Source organism: Mesoplodon mirus (genome assembly GCF_964341445.2).
Source record: "Mesoplodon mirus genome assembly, chromosome: 11".
Taxonomy (NCBI): domain Eukaryota; kingdom Metazoa; phylum Chordata; class Mammalia; order Artiodactyla; family Ziphiidae; genus Mesoplodon; species Mesoplodon mirus.
This window is the reverse complement of record NC_138987.1, coordinates 24,096,358-24,119,426: the sequence shown is the minus strand read 5'-3', so window position 1 is coordinate 24,119,426 and position 23,069 is coordinate 24,096,358. Positions and strand designations below refer to the sequence as shown.

The 23,069-nt window shown below is 35.0% G+C and overlaps 1 protein-coding gene across 7 annotated transcripts in view; it reads left to right on the top strand.

Annotated features, from left to right (window-relative positions):
* Positions 1-23,069, top strand: part of ANKS1B (ankyrin repeat and sterile alpha motif domain containing 1B) — a gene marked incomplete at both ends in the record, with an annotated part of 1,184,520 nt that overhangs the window by 226,613 nt on the left and 934,838 nt on the right. For all 7 annotated transcript variants that reach the window (XM_082634609.1, XM_082634606.1, XM_082634608.1 and 4 more), the window contains 2 exons: positions 156-269; positions 1,236-1,402. In XM_082634609.1, coding sequence (XP_082490735.1) covers positions 156-269; positions 1,236-1,402 — 281 coding nt within the window. The remainder of the gene's footprint in view (positions 1-155; positions 270-1,235; positions 1,403-23,069) is intronic.

Genomic DNA, 23,069 nt, shown 5'->3' with positions numbered 1-23,069 from the left:
ATGAAGTTCTTTCAGTTTGTTTGGTTTTTTGAAGGTCTTTAAAAATTTAGGATATAAATAAATAAATGAAAAAATGACCATCAAAAGTAAAACAAAGTTAAAGTTTTTAAAATAACTGAATTCAAGTATGTAATTTCAAAAACTTATCTACACAGAATATTTAGAAGGCGTGGGAAGATCAACAGTCCTTGAAGCACACATACAGGAAGATACAACACAAGAAACACATATTTCATCTCCTGTTGAGTCTCCTTCCCAGAAAACCAAAAGTGAGTAGCTAATTGTAAAACCCTTGAAATGATACTAGTCTGTTATACTAAACTGTTATGTTTGTCCTATATGTACAAAAAGGCTCATACTTGTGAAAATGTCAGGTCTAATAAGTTATACTCTATATTTTATCCATTTATTCGGTCAACATTTATTGAGCTCCTGCTATTTGTCAGGCAGTATTCTTGGTCCTGAGATACAGTGGTGATCAAAGGATATAGCAATCCCTGCTGTCATGAAGTTTACATGGAGTGGGTATTTCACAGTTGACTTTTTTTTTTCCTAAGGTGTGTTTTTAATGTAGAATAAAAATATTTATATCTGGATTGTAACTGCTAGGTTTTTTTCAGAATGAATTATTGGGATGAATTTCCTTTCTGAGAATAATTAGAAAAAATGAATATTTGCATGCAGCCTACAAAACAGTCATGTTGACAGTTGATGCAGATTATATATCTGTTCCTTCTGTTGTCCCTTTATATCATAATTTATTAATTACTTACATAGTTATTTGTTTAAATACATTCTATTTCTTTTTATTGAACCTAGGAAGTAGGCTGCCAGCACCATTTCAAATTTGTTAATGAACTGTTGAATGAATTCTGTCAGTGAAGTATAATGCCCATAAAAGACTGTTGAAGATTAAATGCTATAGTAAACGAAGCCTTAGGAACTGTAATTCCAGATGCTTTTATGCACTACATATACATAAACCTTCAATACTTATTTCCATTTTGAGAAAGGATAAAAATAGGCAAAACTGAAATTTCTCTTTGTTTTTTAACATTATTGTACTAATTATGATTTAGTACCTTGCTTTCAGCAAAATAAATTTTCTGACAACTTAATCTTGTTTGCCATATTTTGAGTTCTAGCACCATACTAGTTACATTTTTATTGTTTAGCATCAAGTTTTAGCAGTATTCTTTCTTGAAACTTTTGAAAACTTTACTGTCTTCTTACAGGTGAAACTGTGACTGGAGAATTATCAAAACTCTTGGATGAAATAAAGCTCTGTCAAGAAAAGGATTATTCTTTTGAAGATTTGTGCCACACAATATCAGACCACTACTTAGATAATTTGAGCAAGATTTCAGAGGAAGAACTTGGGAAAAATGGAAGCCAGAGTGTAGTAAGTAAGGGGGGAAAGAAGACAATGCGTCTGTCTTTGCCAGTTTGTTGTGTACCTGAGAGGCGTAGGATTTATGTGTTATCCTATCTTCAGATTTAGCCAGTGTCAAATATCAAGCTTCCTGTTGCTCTTGCCCTGATATTCATTGGTGTTTCATTCTCACCGCATGTGTAGGGAAGAAATGCTTTGATAAATCGCTTATGGATTGTGATGATCTCACTGTTAGACCCTCTTAACACATGAATTCATAGTTTCTTTATGTTCTTTTAGTTTTATTGGGCATAATGATATTGGTTTCCAAAGAAAAAAGAAAACCTGCCTTTTGTCTTTTTTCCCTGTTTTCTCTATGATCTGAGTCTAACCCCATCTTGAAGAAGAAAGACAAAGCTGAACCATGCATATATACTTCCACAGCCACTCCGTAAGTCATAATAGGTGAGAGACGTTGTGGAAAGTTTGACCTGCATATTTCTATAATCTTATGCAAATCCAAATGGATTTGCATGCAACCTAAAAGCTCAGAATTTAAATCATGTGTTAGAGATTCTTGCTTATTTGGATTTTTATGTTAACACAATAGCAAGAAAAACTGTAGAGAATCAATCAGATTAAAGTCAAGATTTGTGTACCTGTCTTTTATCCTATAGGGGAAGGATTTATAGGATGCATTGGTATTAAAGGAAATGCATTATTATGATATGAAACCTTTTCTCACTTTTAGAACTTAGTTTGTTATAGAAATATTACACTTTCCTCAAAAGCCCATAATTGAGTGGATTGTGTTAAGTATGTCATTTTATTTATGAAAGCTAAAAAAAAAATTGCCAAGTATAGTGACTGTTATGAGAACATTTACTTCATTTAGTCACTTATTGTGAACAGTGACAGTTTCCCAGGGTAGTATTTGCTTGTCTAGGTCCATGGCCAGTCTTACCTTCTAGGCCTGTTTTTTCTTTTTATCCTTTGCCATCTGTCTTTTGAAAACATCACATTATTGGCTCCAATAAAAGCTCTTTTGAATAATTATGATTAATTATATATATATACTGAAGTAAATACTTGTAGGTTTTACCAAATGAAATCTTTATATTGATGAAATATTTACTGTAGTAATTTTAATGTTAGGACAAAACTCCTTGTTTTAAATAAATCTAAAACAGGTCTATGTTAACTCCAATTACAAACCAGTTACATTTCAACATTTCCTTGAAAGTTGGTTAGAAATTAAAACGTATTTATCCTACATAAACAATACATGGTGTTCAGGTCCACTAAGTGGCTGCTTCGGGCCCTCTACTTCTTAACCCACAGATTTTCTGAAAGCCCTAATTTTCCAGACCAGTGGTTTCTAAACTTTTCTTGTTGTAGTACCAGTAGTAAACAAATTTTGAGCAAACATCCCAAATGTATTTATAATTATATATATATATATATATATATATATATATATATATATATATACACACACACATTCTAAGAATATATGCTATAAATTATGGGGCATATACTACAAGAGAAATTCAAGTGAAGAGGATAAAGAATAAGTGTAAAATAGAAGATCTAATTTTTTTTTCTTTTATTCAATTGGTATCTTGTGCACTTTGGGCTCTACATGATCTGCTTGGAGAACGTAATTCAAACTTATAGCTTTTGGGTGGTGATGGCAGGGGCTTTTGGCATTGAGAGGGTGACATAATTTGGGGAAATGATGGCCAAGTTTTTTTGTAAGTCAAAGACTGTTATTGTGATAGTAGTAAGGGAGAAATGAATGCTCATAAGTTGAAGTTAAGTTCAAAATTCAAGATTGTACTTCCATACAAGCAATCACTGTTTGTTCCTGTGACAAACTTTATACTGAGTTCTTTGAAAATATTGTCATATAAAATATTAAAGGTTACATGAGGCAGAAAAGCAGAGGGTACATATGAGTAAGAGCAAGCAGTTCTATTTATCTGGAATAATAAAGTTTATAAAGGGGGACAATGGGAGATAAGATGAGAAGATAGGTCAAGGTCAGGCCATGGATGATTTTGAATGTCAGGGTGAGAATTTTGGTATTTATTTTTTAGGAAATGAGAAAAATCTAAAGGATTTTAGACACATAAAAGGCTTTATGGGAAGTGGCCTTTCAGAAGTTGAATCCGATAGAAACTTGTTATTGAATGTTTAAAAAGTAATGCAATTTCTTAGAACCTTCTCTACAGCCTGTGTTTTATTTGGGTCATTCTTGTTTTGTTGAATATCTGTTTCCATTTTTCACAAGTGTTTTTCCAAGTTTTTAAAATGAATTATACTCTCAAATTATGCAAAAAATTTAATTGAGTACTTACAGATCACCTGATATAGATGGTCATTACCACGTTGTGAGCTATAGAATTTATAATAGCAATAATGAGATGCAGTTTCTGACTTCAGGGAGTTCAAAATTTCTACCCCAAGAAGTCTTCAACTGCAGTGTGCAGACAAGACTAACATATAAACGACAAATATATATTACAAGAGCTGACATTTATTAGGTGCTTGCTATTTGCTGTTCTAATGCTTTATATGACTTATGCCACCTAATCTACACAGTAATCCTAACAATGGAGTTACAGATTTGGGAAATGACTCAGCTGGCAATTGGCAGATCTAGGATTCAAACTCAGAGCCAATGTCATTACTTCCCAGCTACATTTCTTATAATAAACTACCCTGTGGCCAAAGGAATTTTTTTAAAGGGAGAGGTTAGTGATTTATAGGTATTCATTGAAGTCTTCATGGAGGTAGGGAGAAATTAAGCTGGGATCTGGAGGAAGGGGACACATTCTTTTCACTTGTATTGGAATGAATGAATGAATGAATGGAAGAGGATTCTAGCCTGCAGAAATAGGATGTGCAAAAGCACAGAGGTGAGGCCTAGCATTTAACATGAGAAGAATTTGTTTTGAAAAGTAGTGGGGAGTAAAGCTGGATAAGTAACGATAATATTTAACACTGATGGAACACTTTATTTATATTAACTGATTTAATCCTCACACTAACCCTATGATATAGGTAGTATTATTCCTCCCATTTTACAGATAAGAAAATGGAGACACAGAGAACTTGTAAGACTTTCCCAAGTTTACATGGTAAGTACCAGGGCCAGGATCTGAACAAAGGCAGTCTGGGGCTTGGAGCCATACCCCTTACCACTCAACTATTTACTTAGACAACAGGGACAAATAATTAGATTTGGCAAGCTAGTCAGAAGTTTAATATTGATGCTGAAGAGAATAACTTTTGAGTATGGGAGTTGTTTCATGAAGGTGACATTTTTAGAAGATAAAAGTGGTAACTATATGTCAGATGTTCTGGGGAGGGACTCAGACAGTGACTCTCAGCAATGGTCATACATTAGACTTACCTGGGAAGGCTTCAGAAAATACTGACACCCTCAGGTATCATGGCAGACCAACTAAATCAGAATTGTTTTGGCTGACTCTGAGCATTGTTCTTTTTAGCATCTTTATTGGAGTATAAGTGCTTTACATTGTTGTGTTAGTTTCTGCTGTATAACAAAGTGAATCAGCTATACATATACATATATCCCCAGATCCCCTCCCTCTTGCGTCTCCCTCCCACCCTCCCTATCCCACCCCTCTAAGTGGTCACAAAGCACCAAGCTGATCTCCCTGTGCTATGCGGCTGCTTCCCACTAGCTATTTTACATTTGATAGTGTATATATGTCCATGCCACTCTCTCACTTCATCCCAGCTTACCCTTACCCCTCCCCATGTCCTTAAGTCCATTCTCTACATCTGTGTCTTTATTCCTCTCCTACCCCTAGGTTCTTCAGAACCTTTTTTTTTTTTTTTTTTTAGATTCCATATATATGTGTTAGCATACGGTATTTGTTTTTCTCTTTCTGACTTACTTCACTCTGTATGACAGACTCTAGGTCCATCCACCTCACTACAAATAACTGAATTTCATTTCTTTTTATGGCTGAGTAATATTCCATTGCATATATGTGCGACATCTTTATCCATTCATCTGTCGATGGACACTGAGGTTGCTTCCATGTCCTGGCTATTGTAAATAGTGCTGCAGTGAATATTGTGGTACATGACTCTTTGAATTATGGTTTTTTCAGGGTATATGCCCAGTAGTGGGATTGCTGGGTCATATGATAGTTCTATTTTTAGTTGTTTTTTTTTTTTTTTTTTTTTACATCTCAAGAAAGCTGTTTTTATTTTATTTTATTATTTTTTTATTAGTTTCTGCTTTATAACAAAGTGAATCAGTCATACATATTTTTAGTTTTTTAAGGAACCTCCATACCGTTCTCCATAGTGGCTGTATCAATCTACATTCCTACCAATAGTGCAAGAGTGTTCCCTTTTCTTCACACCCTCTCCAGCATTTATTATTTGTAGATTTTCTGATGATGACCATTCTGACTGGTGTGAGGTGATACCTCATTGTAGTTTTGATTTGCATTTCTCTAATGATTAGTGATGTTGAGCATCCTTTCATGTGTTTGTTGGCAATCTGTATATCTTCTTTGGAGAAATGTCTCTTTAGGTCTTCTGTCCATTTTTAGATTGGGTTGTTTGTTTTTCTGATACTGAGCTGCATGAGCTGCTTGTACATTTTGGAGATTAATCTTTTGTCAGTTGCTTCATTTGCAAATATTTCCTCCCATTCTGAGGGTTGTCTTTTCATCTTCTTTATGGTTTCCTTTGCTGTGCAAAAGCTTTTAAGTTTCATTAGGTCCCATTTGTTTATTTTTGTTTTTATTTCCATTTCTCTAGGAGGTGGGTCCAAAAGGATCTTGCTGTGATTTATGTCATAGAGTGTTCTGCCTATGCTTTTTGTTGTTGTTTTTTTTGTTTCTTTGTTAACATCTTTATTGGAGTATAATTACTTTACAATGGTGTGTTAGTTTCTGCTTTATAACAAAGTGAATCAGTTATATGTATACATATGTCCCCATACCTCTTCCCTCTTGCATCTCCCTCCCTCCCACCCTCCCTATCCCACCCCTCTAGGTGGTCACAAAGCACCGAGCTGATCTCCCTGTGCTATGCGGCTGCTTCCCACTAGCTATCTATTTTATGTTTGGTAGTGTATATATGTCCATTCTACCTATGTTTTCCTCTAAGAGTTTTATAGTGTCTGGCCTAAAATTTAGGTCTTTAATCCATTTTGAGTTTATTTTCGTATATGGTGTTAGTGAGTGTTCTAATTTCATTCTTTTACATGTAGCTGTCCAGTTTTCCCAGCACCACTTATTGAAGAGGATGTCTTTTCTCCATTGTATACTCTTGCCTCCTTTATCAAAGATAAGGTGACCATATGTGCATGGGTTTATCTCTGGGCTTTCTATCCTGTTCCATTGATCTATATTTCTGTTTTTGTGCCAGTACCATACTGTCTTGATTACTGTAGCTTTGTAGTATAGTCTGAACTCCGGGAGCCTGATTCCTCCAGCTTCATTTTTATTTCTCAAGATTGCTTTTGCTATTTGGGGTCTTTTGTGTTTCCATACAAATTACAGAATTTTTTGTTCTACTTTTGTGAAAAATGCCACTGGTAATTTGATAGGGATTGTATTGAATCTGTAGATTGATTTGGGTAGTATAGTCATTTTCACAGTGTTGATTCTTTGAGCACTGTTCTTTTAAAAAGCTTATTCTAACATGCACACTATTGGCCTAGAGGACCAAAAATCTGCTGGGACATACTGAGGTAATTCAGGCCTCAGATGATGCGTCTGAATTGAGGTCTTGATAACACCACAGGATTATAGAATTTTAGATGTAAATAAATCTGATAGATCTTCTGGTGCCCAGCCTAATTCCCATACTCTCCAGTGTAAGAGCTCTCTTGAATTAGGGAGGTTTTTAGTTTATCATTAAGGAAAATACAAAGTGTAGTCCAGCCATAGTCCTAAATTACAATTATTTCTATATTTTACTGCAATACTAAATGTGCAAAAGAGTTTTGTTTATTATTCACATTATTGGCTGAGGATGGGCATTTGGGTTCATTTAAAATTTAATTTTAGATTATATGAAACATTCAACTTACTCATTGTAATATGAAAAATAATTCCAAAATTTTAAAGAAATCAAAATGTAAGGAAAATATGTTTTGTAACATTTATGTTATTAATTAATGTATTTTTCATATTAATTATTTGGCTTGAATTTTGTGGGTATTTTAACTATTCTTCATCAGTTTAGCTTTTATTGCTTTTTTCTTCCGATAGAGGGCGCTCTAATTCAGTCATTTAAAATACAAAATCAGCCGTCTTATGTAAGAACTTTTATTTTTGAATTGGAGGTTTTGGTTTTATTAACATATTAGCCTTAAGGTGGTAGTTTGAATAATTTTACTAAAATAAGTGAATTAGAAATGAAATTCTTATTATGATTGTATCTATTTGATAGAAGGTTTTACATTTAATGTGAAGGGCATCTCAAGTTAAAATTACATTTTATTTTGTATAAATTTTAATTTAAAAGTCAGTCTGTTTTAAATTCCTTTATAATATGCATATGGAATCATTTTCTAAGTTGAATTAAGATATTATATAATCTAGAATGTAAATTTTGAAGAAATATAAATATCTTCACATTCTTTATCAACCCCTGAAATTTAGGTTTTTGAAAGAATATAAAATTATCTGAAAAAAATTTTCTATTCTCTTCATTTGTTTTTCCAAGTCGTATTTGCAGCTTTCTGTCCATGTTTGTAAACAACATACACAACTCTTAAATATGAACACACCATGCCTTAGAGAAATTTGATGATAGCATAAGATCATTAGAATTTAGGTTTCAGGAAACATTGTTTTAAGATATAAAATTAAAAAGGCATTATTGCCTCATCAACCTATGTCTCTAAGAAATAAATAAGAAGCATCAGGGATGAAATGCATTATGTAATTTTATGTAATTTTTCTTCTGAGGGGAAACCTAGACATAAGCAGCATCTAAGGGTTATTGTTTGAAAGGGGTTGTGTTGGCAGGTTTTGAGCTATTTAACTCTTCTCGCTTATCTCTTTTATGTTATTTCACTTTTGGTCCATTATAGAATCCTTAATTATGTGTAAGCTTTCTGAAGTATGAGATATTTAGCATTTTAAGATTTCAGGTTCAACTTCTCAGTTTTTATGCCAAGCTTCTATAAATTGCATGAGAGCACTCTCGGGGTGGGGAGGGGTGTCTATAGGAAAATATAGTTAATTTGGTGCCAAAATTTTCAAGTCTTAAAATAGACTCAAATTAGGCTGCCTAAAATTCAAATGATGTTTCTGATACAAAGTTAACTTTCAAACATATTTTAACACAATTCTAGCGCTTAATATCAGGAATGCAGAAATTTCAGAATTGTGAGAGACTTTAGTGGCTATCTCATCCAGTTCCTGTCAGAATCAGAGTACTTTGGGAAATGAATTTTCTATATAGAGTGTTCTTCTTACAAGATTGTAAGTGATTCTTTAGCATATATGAATTTTTTAAATAGTGGAGCTAAATCTTAAGCAGTGGTAACTATTATTTTACTGGGAATATAATATTCAGAAGGGTATTTGTAACTTTAGTAATTCATGTCTTACATAGTTGAACAAATTTTTTGGAAGTGATGACTCAAGGCTGCTGTGTATTAAGCCCAGGTTTGGTTTGTCCTAACAGATTCTCCAGGATTTAGGGAATGCCTAGATTCTGTTGACCTATATTTGTATTTTGAAACTGATACCATTAACCATATATATGTACTATATGTACACGCAAGGAAAAATCCAGAATCAGAATGGTAAGATTTTCGTCTCTATTTTTACCCTAGGAAGAAAATTTCTACCTATAGTGAATCTAAGAAGATCCTTTAGATAAATGGCTACTAGGATAAAAGAGACATTCTTCTGAATTTCAGACACAATTGCTTTTACCTTTCATGTCACATCTCTTTGTTCTATTTTGTCTTGTAAGTTTATATATTTTTAAATATTCTTATAGACTGCTTGATGGCATGATCTGTATTTGATAGACCTCTGTAATCACATCCTGCCTAGCACAATGCCTCAAATGTAGTGGTCTCTCAGTGAAAGTTCATTGAATGAATAAATACATAAGAAGGCAGACACTGCATGTGAGTGCACATCTTCTTGTAAATAAACCATCATCGAAAAACATGTTTAATTATTTGGAGGTGAATTTCAGAGTACAAGGACAAGTGTTTTTCCATTAAGCATGGAGTTTCAACCATCTATTTTAGGGAGGTAGCTTAGTCTAGCAGTTAATAGCATAAACCTGGGTTTGCATTCTTGTTCCGCCATTTACTAGCAGAGTGACCTTTGGAAGATACTTGATCTTTTCAAGCCTTAGTTTACTCATTACTAAAAAAAAAGTTTAATATGGTTTTCTGTCAGTCACAGAAAAAGAGCTATCTTCTTTTGTGTTGTTAAAAACATGCCCTCTTGATTTTTATGTTTCATAGACTTTGTCCAGCTTTGTCTAGACTTTCTAATAATCACTCAATGTCAACATAGAGGGGATTTCTCTAGTGAAATGCTAAATAAATATTCAGTTCTTGGATTAGTCATAGTCAGTATTTTACTTTGAAAAAACCAATCATCTATTATAGTCAGGTCTGCACATGTTAGGGAGGAATAGCAAACATGGCAAATAATTGATCTTACATGAAAAATGATCTCAATAAACAGATTCTTGGCTCAAAGTAAAAACACAAAATTCAATGGGACTTAATATAAAATCCCCAATTAGATTCCTAAAAATTTAGTGATATAAGATGGGAGAGGTTTAATTTGGGGGAATAGTTCATGCAAAAAGTTCTGGGTGTTTAAGTGACCACAATTGCAATGTGAACCAACACTGAAATGTGGCTGCTAAAAATCAATAAACAGTTGCCAAGCTATGATCTCTGAAAATAGCATTTATTAAATACTAAGTTTTAACTAAGTTCTAGACATTGTGGTAAGCATGTTAAAGTCATTATCTCCTTTATTCCTCACAACAGTGCGATGAGGTAGGTTTTATTATTCTCAATGTGGAAATTAAGAGTAAAATAACTTGGCCAGTGTCATAGAACTATCAAAAAGTGAAGCTGCTATCTGAACTTAGGTTTGCTATCTTACAAGGTCATGATTCTAACCATTAGGTCAGCCTGTCTGTCATTAGTATCTTCCACATTGACTACCCTTACCTTTTCATCATCCCCACCATCTTGCAATTTCACTTGAATTATTGCAGGAGCCTCTTATCCTATCTTCTAGTTTTCTCTCTTCACTTGCCCCAATTTATTCTCGATACTCTTGCCAAATCAACATGCCTTAAGTGCAATTCTGATTATTTCACTCTCCTCAAAGCTAGCACTGGTCCTCACTATACAAATTCAATACAGAATTATAACTCTGGCATTCAAGGCCTTCCATGTTCTAGCTTCATCATATATTTCCAGCTTTCTTCCATTAATGTCTTAGATAAATTTAATGTTTTGGTAAAATAGATTATTCTCAAGTGTGTGTCTTTCAAATAGATTATTCTCAAGTGTGTGTCTTTCCTTATCTCTGCTCATGCTCACATGTTTTATCCATGTGTAATTCTTTTCCCTATTGTTTTTACTTATTGAAAACCATCCTTCACAAAACCTTTTTTTTTTTTTTTTTTTTTTTTTTTTTTGCTATACGCGGGCCTCTCACTGTTGTGGCCCCTCCCGTTGCAGAGCACAGGCTCCGGATGCGCAGGCTCAGCGGCCATGGCTCACGGGCCCAGCCGCTCCGCGGCATGTGGGATCTTCCCAGACCGGGGCACGAACCCGTGTCCCCTGCATCGGCAGGCGGACTCTCAACCACTGCGCCACCAGGGAAGCCCACAAAACCTTTTTTGATCCTCCTATTTAGATCCAACTATTTGGATCAGATATCATTAATTTTATTTATATATCTATTATGCAGATTTCATAGTCTGCTGTGTAGTATTGGTGCATAAATCTTCTTTTTTGGCTTTGCTTAGAAGCCCTTTGATGACAGGGAAATATTGATCTCTGTGTGTGAGTGTGCATCCATAGCATAGTTCCTCACTCACGTGCTTAATAAACATTTGTTAAATTGATATGATATGCAATGGGCATCAAAAGTCTGTTTAATAACTGAATTTAGTGTATACCTATGGAAGAGCTCTAACAAGGAGTCTTTTTAATCTCAGAAGAACTTCCTCTGTTGATTGATGTCTCAAATAATGAATGCCTCACCATTTGATTTGAAGATGAAGAGAAATACCCAGTTAAACTATATTATAAACTTCCTCACAACATAAAATCACAAACATCTTAGGTCAAGTCGTATCTTTCTTAGGTAGTAATGCATCTCTTTTACTGATAACAAAGAAGTCTTACATTGCACATACCATGTTTGATTCCTGATAACATAGAAAAAGGAAATCTGCTATAAGAATATGGGAACATATGTTTCAATTATATTATTAAATTTTCAAATCTTCAATTTTGTGATAAACATTTTTTGAATTCATCACTGTTATTCTTTCTGTATAAGTTGAGAGGGCCTAGTTTTGAAGCAGTTTTTTCAGTTAATCATAAAGAAAATGGGCTTAAGCCTACACCCTACGTTTTCCCCCAATTGTTAATGATTCTTGCTGATTATGATGTGCTCAACTGATGCATAGTATTATTTTGTGCACATTTTAAAATGTGTTTGACACTAAAATATCTTAATACCAAGGGCATTCTGTTAAGGTATCCAAAGGCAGCAAACTCCCTTCCTAATTAAACTTTTATATATTCGAATTTTATGAAGTTTGTGATCATTTTATCTACTCTGCAGATGCAACATCAGCCAATTTTTGTTTTGATATTTTCATTCTCTCTGATCTCTCTCTAATGTCTAACTTGAATTTAATCTTCCTAACAGAAGAACTCAGCTATTATGATTTCCCTGAGAATCTATACTTTATACTCAGGAGTTAATTGCAGTATTTTGTTGAAAATTTGATAATAATCCAACTTTATTCTAATCTTACTCTCCAGATAATGATGAAGTTAATTTTTGACAACTCTTAGCTGCATGTCACATTTACCTTGTTCGTTTGCCATAATGCACCTGATTGGTAATTCTGTTTCATGGTGCGCATTTGAGAGTTCTTGATTCTCTTTTGGAGTAAAGGCCTTGGACAGCCTGCCATTATAAAGGAATCCCATTTTGCTTCCTAATGCCAAAGGAAATCAGTCTAGAGCCTGAGCTTAAAGAGACATGTCAGTGGCGATAATCACTTATCTTCGTGTTCAGGGAAATGTTTTTCACCTTGAAGAGCAAATTAATACTAATGGAGTATTGGACTATAACCAAGAAAAATTACTGAAATCACTCATGCTTCTAACATATTTTATCATGGGGCCATTTGGGACATGACTACTGAATATTGGAATCAATTCAGCCTCTAACAGATGACGAATTAGATTTCTCTACGATACAATCAAAGTCAGTAACAGTAGATGGAAAAGATACTGTGTGGCCTGCTCTAATCTCAGGATTAGAATTTTAAAATTGTCTGGTATTATTTTAACTTGCTTTTGCCAGAATTTTTATTTCTACTATCTATGCTTTTTAAAGTTTAAATGTTTTGGTTGCTTGCAGTTTCACAACAGTTCCATTTAGTTGATAGCTGCCAGTCTATACTACCAAATCATTAATAATGAGAAACAAAGTCTAAATTGGAGAAAGAATGAGGTAGTCAAGAAAATGAATTTGATGGGGAATGAAAGGTCCTAAAATGAATGAAGGTAATGAACCAGTGAGAAGTGTATATTAGTAAAAGTGGAAATAGCTTGCCCCCAAAATAAATGAGACAAACATTGACATGTTATATCTTTTCCTATAATCATCCATTCTATGTTGCTGAAATAAATCTATTCTAGCCTTGAAGAAGATTTTCTTTTTGCCCTATAATCTTGCTTTTACTTAGCAAGGTACCATTTTCCTAAACATTTAAAGAATCTTTATTGTCATAATTATTATCATCCGCTTCACTAACTTACTGAGTCCCCACCTTAAGGAATTATACTAATTTCTTCAATAACATATATTTGTAACTTGGAATAACATTTTAGTGTAGAAAATAGGAACTTTGAACTCAAACAGACTTGTGTTTGAATCCCAGTTCTACTCCTTAGATAAATACTACCCTGATCTTCAGATTTCTCATCTGCAGCGAAGTGTTTCTAAAAGGTCTTTCTCACCTCGACCTACTGAATCAGAATGTCTGGAGGTGGATTACTTACAATAAAACTCCCTAGGTGATTCTTATGCTGTTTGTGAACTGCACTATAACATTTTTAAAATGTTGATTTCTTTGAGTCAACTACTCAGACCTATTTTTTTCTTACCCACATGTATCTGTGGATCTCAGATTCCAACGATCTGACCCTATTTTGCCTTTACTTTCTTTTTCTGCTCCTATGAATGCAAATTTGATTGGTCATCAAGGCAAAATGACTTACCTTTTAAGGTTTGCTTTTCTTGTTTCTGTGAAAAATGCCATTGGAATTTTGATAGGTATTGCATTGAATCTATAGATGGCTTTGGGATAATATGGAACTTTTAGCAATATTGATTCTCCTGATCCATGAACACAGAATATCTTTGCATATGTTTGTGTCTTCATTTTCTTTTAAGTGTTGTAGTTTTCAATTAATCATAAAGATTAATAGATCTTTCACCTCGGTTAAATTTATACATAAGTATTGTATTGTTTTTGATACTCTTGTGAATTGGATTGTTTTCTTCATTTTTCAGATATTTTGTTGTTAGTGTATAGAAATGCAAATGATTTCTATATGTTGGTTTTGTATCCTGCAGCTTAACTGAATTTATTGATTAGTTCTAGGTTTTTTGGTAGATTCCACTGGAATCTGAGATCCACAGATGGAGGTGGAGTCTTTAGGATTTCCCATATATGACATCATATTGTCTGCAAAGACAGTTTTCCTCTTTCCTTTTTGATTTATATGCCTTTTATTTCTTTTTCTTGCCTGATTGCTCTGGCTAGAACTTACAATACTATGTCAAATAGGAGCAGTGAGAGTAGGCACCCTCTTGTCTTGTTCTTAGTCTTAGAGGAAAAGCTTTCAACCTTTCACCATTGAGTATGATGTTAGTGTGGGCTTGTCATATATGGCCTTTATTATGTTGAGATATGTTCTTTCTGTACCCAATTTGTTGAGTGTTTTTATCATGAAAGGATGTTGAATTTTGTCAAAAGCTTTTTCTGCATCTATTGAGATGATCGTATGATTTTTACCTTCCATTCTATGTAACTTAACTTTTAATAATTATTTTATTATTGAAATTAAATAAAACTGGTGTTAAAGTACCATATAAAGTACAAAGTGGTATTCAAAAGAATATATTATCATCCTTTCATTTTCAGTTCTTCAAATTCATAGACTATACTCACTGCTGCTCACTTGTCCTTAAAATTCTATCTTCTCTGTTATAACCCAACTTTGGCCTGCTTCTCCCTGACCCCCCTCCTTATTTACGTAAAACTCTGTAGGAATGAAACTAAACCTGTCTATTTCAAGTGCTTGTTATCATTTCTAGCATAGAGTAAGTGCTCAATAAATTTTTTCTGGATATTCAACTACTCTTTTAAAATTTGATGTTATCAATGTCTTCCTTTTCATCCATTCTATTATATCTAATCAGAACTCATTTCATTCCCTCATAACTATAACCCACAAGGTTCTGGGCAACATAAATTAAGATGAGGTCATTGCACCCGCATAAACTTCAAAGATTGTATTGGCCCAAAGCATCCTTCATGGGAGTTAAGCAAAGTGCCAGATAAGGCCTCAGGAAGAGAGGTGTTCACAGAGATTGAATGTGTTTCATGTTCACAATAACTTATTAATTGTCCTTCTACTGGTGTCATCCTTCTTCCAATAGAATACATAACCATAATACACGAGAAAAGTGTGTGTGTGTGTGTGTGTGTGTCTGTGAGGAGGGAGGGTAGCAGAGCAGAAGAGAGAGATCATAATATTATCAATAAGGACTTGTATCTCTGCCCTTTGATTTAAGAGTTCTCTAATTTTATCCTATCCTTTAGAACAAGTGATATTTTATGGTTTTGAGAATGTAGCCATAAACACTGAAGAATCTGATCTTTTCTAGACATAGTAGTGTCATAGTGCAAAGCATTAAATTCTGTATTCATAGATCAGATATGAGAAGGCGTACTTCAAAATTCTTTTCTTATCTGTAACCTAATCTTAAGAGGTACTTTGATTATTCGTAAAGCTGGAGGCATATTTACTTAACCAAGATATTCTGATGCACACACTATGATGAGATAGAGTAATTAGGGGGTGGTGTGGTTGTTTATATACAGTGGCTAGAGGAGACCTCTCTGAGGTGTGATGTATAAACTGTAATCTGAAGGAAGAGAAGAATCCTGTCATATAAAGTACCAAGGAAAGAAAATGTGGAATAAAATTAAATACTCTTTCCTGCAGTGGGAAAGAGCTTAATATGTTTAAGTACCAGAAGGGAGGGCAATGGAGTGAAGCAGAGTATACTGAACTACGTAGAGAATAGAATGGAATGGGATTGGAAAGCCAGATTAGACAGGGCCTTGTAGGTCATAGAAAGTGGTCTGATTTTGTTTTTTTAAATAAAAAGTTTTTAAGCGGGGAAGTGATATGATCTGATTTATGGGAGCAAAGTTGGAAAGTTCCTGCTTCCTGTAAATTCACTAATTCTATTTTTTTTAATATCAGATGTCTGTATGATATTATAGAATAATACATTTAATGATATGCTTAACAGTTAGGAACTGGGCCGCACAGCAGGTGAGCAGCGGGCCAGCAAGCGAAGCTTCATCTGCTGCTCGCCATTGTTCCCCGTTGCTGGCATTACCACCTGAACCATCCCCCACATTGTTCACATTACCACCTGAACCATTCTCCCCTCCGCACCCCCTGTGGAAAAATTGTCTTCCAAGAAACCAGTCCCTGTTGCCAAAAAGGTTGGGGACCGCTGAACTGGGCAACCACTGTCCTTGTTGTTTGTGTTTTCCTTTCCTGGCTCCTCCTTCTCACAGTCCCTTGGCTTTCTTTCCCCCCACCACTGTGCCACAGGGCTTGCAGTGTCTTAGTTCCCTGACCAGGGGTCGAACCCCGGTCCACTCCATGAAAGCATAGAGTCCTAACCACTGGACCGCCAGGGAAGTCCTTTTCTGTTCTTTATTGAGCATTCTCTTCCATGGAGAGGAAACAGCTCTTTGTGTTCAGATAGCAACTCGGTGTTATTTATTTCCAAATCTACAATTCTGTCCTCACCTCCTCACTACTGTCCAGTTCTGTACTACAATTGCCAGAAAGACCTCTTTCTACAAACATCCCACTGTCTTTTTGGTTTTTTTTCTGGCCGTGCAACGCAGCATGTGGGATCTTAATTCCCCGACCAGGGATGGAACCTGCTCCCCCTGCACTGGGAGCGTGGAGTCTTAACCACTGGACCACCAGGGAAGTCCCCCACTGTTTTTTCAAACCCAACCTGTCAAAATGTAAATTAATTATCTTCCCACTCAAATCTGTACCTGTTCCCATTTTCCATCTTTCTTTCAGTAATAGAACAGTTATTTCATTCTTCCAGGACAAAAGCTTTGGTATTATATTTAGTTCTTTCCCATTTCTTTCATCCTCCTGGTCTATTAGAGAGTTCCCCTTTGTTTAGTCTCATCATCTTTGCTTGACCCCACTTCACCTTCCAGGAACTGCCTCATTTCTTTATTCATTTTATATTTTATAATAAAAACTCTGGAAGAATTGTCTCTTGTTGTTGTTTCCAGTGTCTCTACTCCATTTTCTATTAAAACCAGTCCTATCAGGCTTTCTTCTTCACCAGAACTGCCTTGTCAAGGTGTCCAGTGACTTCCAATTGCTAATTCCAATAGACATTTCTTAATCTTTTTCTTACGTGATCTTTGAGGAGCATTTGACAGTGTTGATCATGCCCTCCTCTTTCATATGCACACTTTCTTTGCTTGACCTCCTAGACATCACATTCTCCTGGTTTTCTTCCTATTAAACTGGCTACTCCTTTTCAGTTTCTTTTGCTGGTTCCTCCTCATATCCCTGACTAAGTTCCCAGGGCTCAGTCCCTGGAGACTTCTCTTCTTTATCTGTACAGAATTTCTTGGCTAAGCATGCTGAACACTCTCACAGCTTTAAATACCTACTATGGACCAGAACAGCCCACATTTTAGCTACAGCTTGAATGCCCTTCTGGACTCCAAACTCTTGTATTTAACAGGAATAAAAATGAAGTTTCGCATTTCCCCCTCAAACCTGCTGGTCCCTTAGTTTTCTCATTTCAATAAATAGCAGCTCTGTTCAGCCAAGTTTTGCTCTCCAAAAACTTTGGAGTGCCCCTTTAAATTTTTTTTTTTTTTTTTTTTTGTGGTACGCCGGCCTCTCTCACTGTCGTGGCCTCTCCCGTTGCGGAGCACAGGCTCTGGACGCACAGGCTCAGCGGCCATGGCTCACGGGCCCAGCCGCTCCACGGCATGTGGGATCCTCCTGGACCGGGGCACGAACCCGTGTCCCCTGCATCGGCAGGCGGACTCTCAACCACTGCGCCACCAGGGAAGCCCTACTATTCTTTTCTTATGCCCCATAAACAGTTGGTCTTCAAATCCTACCAGCTCTTCCTTCAAAATATGTCCAGGATCCAACCACTTTTTTTTTTTACCAGCTCCACTACTGCCATTCTGGTCTAAGACACTATCATCCTTTGCCTGGATTATTTGAGAGGCTTCCAAACTTGTGTTCCTGTTACCACCATTGACCCCCATACAGTGTATTCACAAAAGAGTTACCAAAGAAGTCCTTTTGAATATAAGTTATATCATGTCACTTTTCTACTCAAATCCTTCTTGCAGTTTCTCATCTTGCCCTGAGGAAAAGACAAAGTCCTTACACTGGTTCAGCAGGTGCTGCATGACCTGCATACCTGCCCTTGCCCCATCCTTACGTCTCATGCTTCATTTTCCACTACTCTGTCCCTCACTCACACTGTTTCAGCCATACTGGGTGGGTCATTGTCATTCCTGTGAAACATCAGCCACCCTCCTGCCTCAAAACTTTTATATCTGCTGTTCTTTCTGTCTGGAGCTCTCTTTCCTAGGTATTTTTATGGTTTACTCTCTCAGGTTTTTATCAAGCATCAATTTCTCTGTGTAGCTTTGCCTGATCACCGTATTCAAAATTACCCACCCTGGCAATTCCTATCCCCACTTCCACTTTATTTTTCTCCATATCACTTATTATCATCTAACATACCATACATTTTACTTATTTATTGTGCTTATTGTTTGGCTCCCTTGATTAAAATATAAGCTTCACTGTGGTCAGAGCTTATCATTTCTTTATTGATGTTGACTACTATCATCCCAGTGTTTAAAATGATATTTGGCATATGACAGATACACGATAAATATTTATTGAATGAAATAAATTAACTCTACTGTAGGCCCTCAGCTCTCTACATTTGGATTATATAGTTTCTGAGCTGGTCATCTGTGTAGTGGAAAGAGCATATATTTTGGAGTTGTACAGTATAGGATTTATATCCTGAGGTTTCTATTTACTAGCTATATGCCTGGGTTAGTTCACTTTCTCTGAGCTTTAGTTTCCTCTTCTATAAAATGAACATGGTAATTCCTACCTTACGAGTTGTCAGGAAGACAATATGTGCGAATGTATAAAAAGTGTTTAGCAATGTGTTGGACGCATAGAAGATACTGAACCTATGTTTATTCCTTCCTTTGTAGTCAATCTGTCTTGATTCTGACCCACACCTATATAACACTACCAGACAAGCCTTCCTGAAATGGAGTGTGTATTCCACGACTTATTTTGTCAAGAAGTAGATGAGAGACTTATTTGACTTCTATATGGTGGCCAAATTCCTCTTCTTGGACTTCAAGAATGTCAAGATCTTCCCATTCTGCTCCTGTTCTTCCTTATCCAATGATACTGCTTTCTATTCTCCCTCCTCCCACCAATATACCCTGCTCTTGTGTCATTTACCTAAACATATCACAGGCATTTCTTTCTTGGTGTCTTTGCTCATTCCCTTTCATTCTTCTGTTTTTCCTGTTTGTTTAAATCCTGTTTATCTTACAAGGTGTATTTCAAGTCTTTCTTTCTCTATATAGTAACCTCCTTAGTTACTCCAGCTCAGACCAATTTTTTTTCTTTGAATAGATGGAGAATCTCAGAAGAGAAATAGGAACTATTAAAAAATGAAATGGAAATTCCAGAATTGAAAAGTACATCTTACATTTAAAAAAGCTGAACTTCAAATAAATTTATAATTATTATACTATGTAATCACACAATTTAACAACGAATTAGTCTTCATTTTAAAGTATATTACTTATGAAATAGGATGTTGAGTGAAATTGTTCTTTTGCCACAAGATCTGACTAGGGCTTATAATTAAGGACAAAGAGAAGTTAATTTGACATATTTTATTTATTACATAATCATTATTATAGTTCATGATAATAAAGTATAAATGGTAAGCAATTCACATAGTTTTTGGCCTTGTGAATAGTAAGTGCTCAATAAATATTTTTTGTAGGGATAAAAAATGAATTCTAGTCATATCTTTAGTAACATTAATAAGGTTCCAATATAAAAAATTATAAATCATGTATAAAGGAATATTGTGAAAGGGCTCTACATTAAGAAAATATTATTACTTACTGATAAATTAATATAAGTATTCTACAAAATAGAAAAGACACAGTATGATATTTTATATTCTTTTTATTTATTTATTTATTTTTTTTTTTGCTGTACGCGGGCCTCTCACTGTTGTGGCCTCTCCCGTTGCGGAGCACAGGCTCCGGACGCACAGGCTCAGCGGCCATGGCTCACGGGCCCAGCCGCTCCGCGGCATATGGGATCCTCCCAGACCGGGGCACGAACCCGTATCCCCTGCATCGGCAGGCGGACTCTCAACCACTGCGCCACCAGGGAGGCCCGATATTTTATATTCTTAAAAAGCCTCATTCTATACTGAAAAAACTAAAATGATAGCATTTTGGAACTCTCTGTACCTTGTCCTCAGTTTTACTGTGAACCTAAAAAATGCTCTAAAAAATAGTCTACTTTAAAAAAAAGATAGCCTTTTGTTTTGAAGCTGATCCATTTTTCTGAATTTCTTCAGTTCATCCAATCAATAAATATTCATTGTACCTTTACTATGTACCAGCTACTGTTTTAGGGTGGATAAAAAGTGAATAAGGCAATTTTTTTTGTTTTTTGTTTTTTTTGTTCTCAGGAGCTTGGAGTTTGGCAGAGAAAGCATATCTATTACCAAATAATAGAAATACAGGATGATAATATATTTTGCCAAACAATCCAGTAAATGATAGTATAAAGTGTTCTGGAAAATGGGGGAGAGGAACTATTTATTCTTATATCCCCAGAATCTAGTATGTTGCCTGATACATTGTAGCTATTCAATTTAAAAAGTGTGTTGAAAGAAAGAAATAGCTGTGAAAATGAGAAGGTAATTCTGTCCTGTTTGAATACAGTGTGGGAGGGACATTAAAATGTGGAATGACAATGACCACTTCATAATGGAGTAAGGAAATAAGGGCATGTCATGGATTGACTCCTGTATAGTTCTGTGTTCTCATCACTCATCACATTCCCCACTAACCAGTACCTCTGAGTTTTCCATACTCTCTTTTACCTGTCTTTACATGCCTGAAGTTCTTACACTCTCCTCCATTCCACACCAATTTTGCCATTTTTAATTCTCATCATCCATCAGAACTTGACTCTAATGTGACTTCCTTCCAATCTTAGCCCATCCTTGAACCCTCTCCTTGGTTTGGAATAGGTTCTCCTCCAAAGGCTTCGTATAGTCCAGAGTCCTAATGCTCTTTAAGAGTACTTATTGTTATTTTAATTATAATAAGTAATTATACATTTTTTGGTTTCTTATTTTTGAAAATATAGACTATGAACTGCTCGAGGGCATATTCTCAGATTCTAACACTATGCCTGCCATATAAAAGGAGACAAATATATGTTTATTGAACCAATGGACAAAAGAATGAATGACTAGATGGATGGATGGGTGGATAGATAAATGTTAGAAAAGTGATCAGAAATGCATGACTGGAAATTGAGAAAAACTTGTACTTCAAAATCTTGTCTAAGGGTGGTTTTCTTTTGTTTTTATCTGTTTGTTCTGAATGCACATTCATTCTTACCAAATGAGGGCTATGCTGGTGGGACCATTTTTACTTCTTAAAGTTGTTCTAAATTTATTTTCTGGCAGTTTTCTTGAAATATTTTGTTACTTTTGAGATACTTTATGTGATAAAACTGATTAGACTGGTTCTTATTTTTATTTTTTGTCTTAATAGAAGAGGTTACATTATCCTGACTTCCAAAAAAAGACAAATCTTTTGGCCAGTTAAATCTAGTTAAAGATCGAATTGATCACTAAAGTCATTAATAAGGTTAAAATTGTTAACTGTTAAAAGAAAGTTTAGGGTCTGCTGGATTAAACAAAGAATAATCTTTGAAAAATAATTTTATTTAAAATGTAGACTATGAACATTAAAATATTTCTCATTTTGAAGTTAATGTATTTTTATTGAGTTTTAAGGATATTATAATTTTTAAATTAGAACAACAAAACAAATCATGACTATTAGTGGTCATATGTTAGTGATATAATAAGGTATACTAGTTAAGGTAGTGCTAGCTGTTTAAAAAAATTAAGACAAATCATATGATAGCTCAAATATAATGGACATTTATTTCTCACTCATTTAAAGTCCATAGTAAGTGTTCCTGTTCAGCAGGTAGCCCTCCTCCAAGTGGGAATTCTGGAACCCAGATTCCTTCCATCTAGTTGCTCTGACATCTTGAGCACAAGCTTCCAAGGTCATCTGGCTCATCTGTAAAAGGTGGCAAAGGGTAAACATGATGGACCATACAGGTAGGGGGTTGTAGGGGATGAGCTTGGAAACAGCAAACATCACTTCTGCTCATATTCCATTGACCAGTACTCATTCATATTGTCACATTACCATTCCAATCTACAAGGGAAAATAAGAAACATAGTCTAGCTACGTATTCAAGAAGTAGAGAAAACAGGTTGGTAATCACCTAACCAGAATTGGCTGCATAATATCTTTTACAATTTAAATAATTTTTCTTTATATACATATTGATTTCTATAGTTCTAATTCATAGAAAGTTTTCCACTAGTTATAGGTAGTCCCATATTTAAGCATGCATTTATTAATTAAAATCTTCCTAGTTAAAATTATGGAATATCTTTTATATAACAAAAATTTAGGCCTTTGTGAAAGGTAATTTCAAGCATTTTTAAAAGTATAATTGACCTAAAACACTATGTTAGTTCCAGATACACAGCATAATGATTCGATATTTCTATACATTACCAAATGGTCACCACAAGTCTAGTTGCCATCTGTCACCATACAAAGTTATTGCAATATTATTGGCCACATTCCCTATGCTGTACATTTCATACCTATGACTCATTTATTTTATAACTGGAAGTTTGTACTTCTTAACCTCCCTCACCTTTTTCTCTCTTCC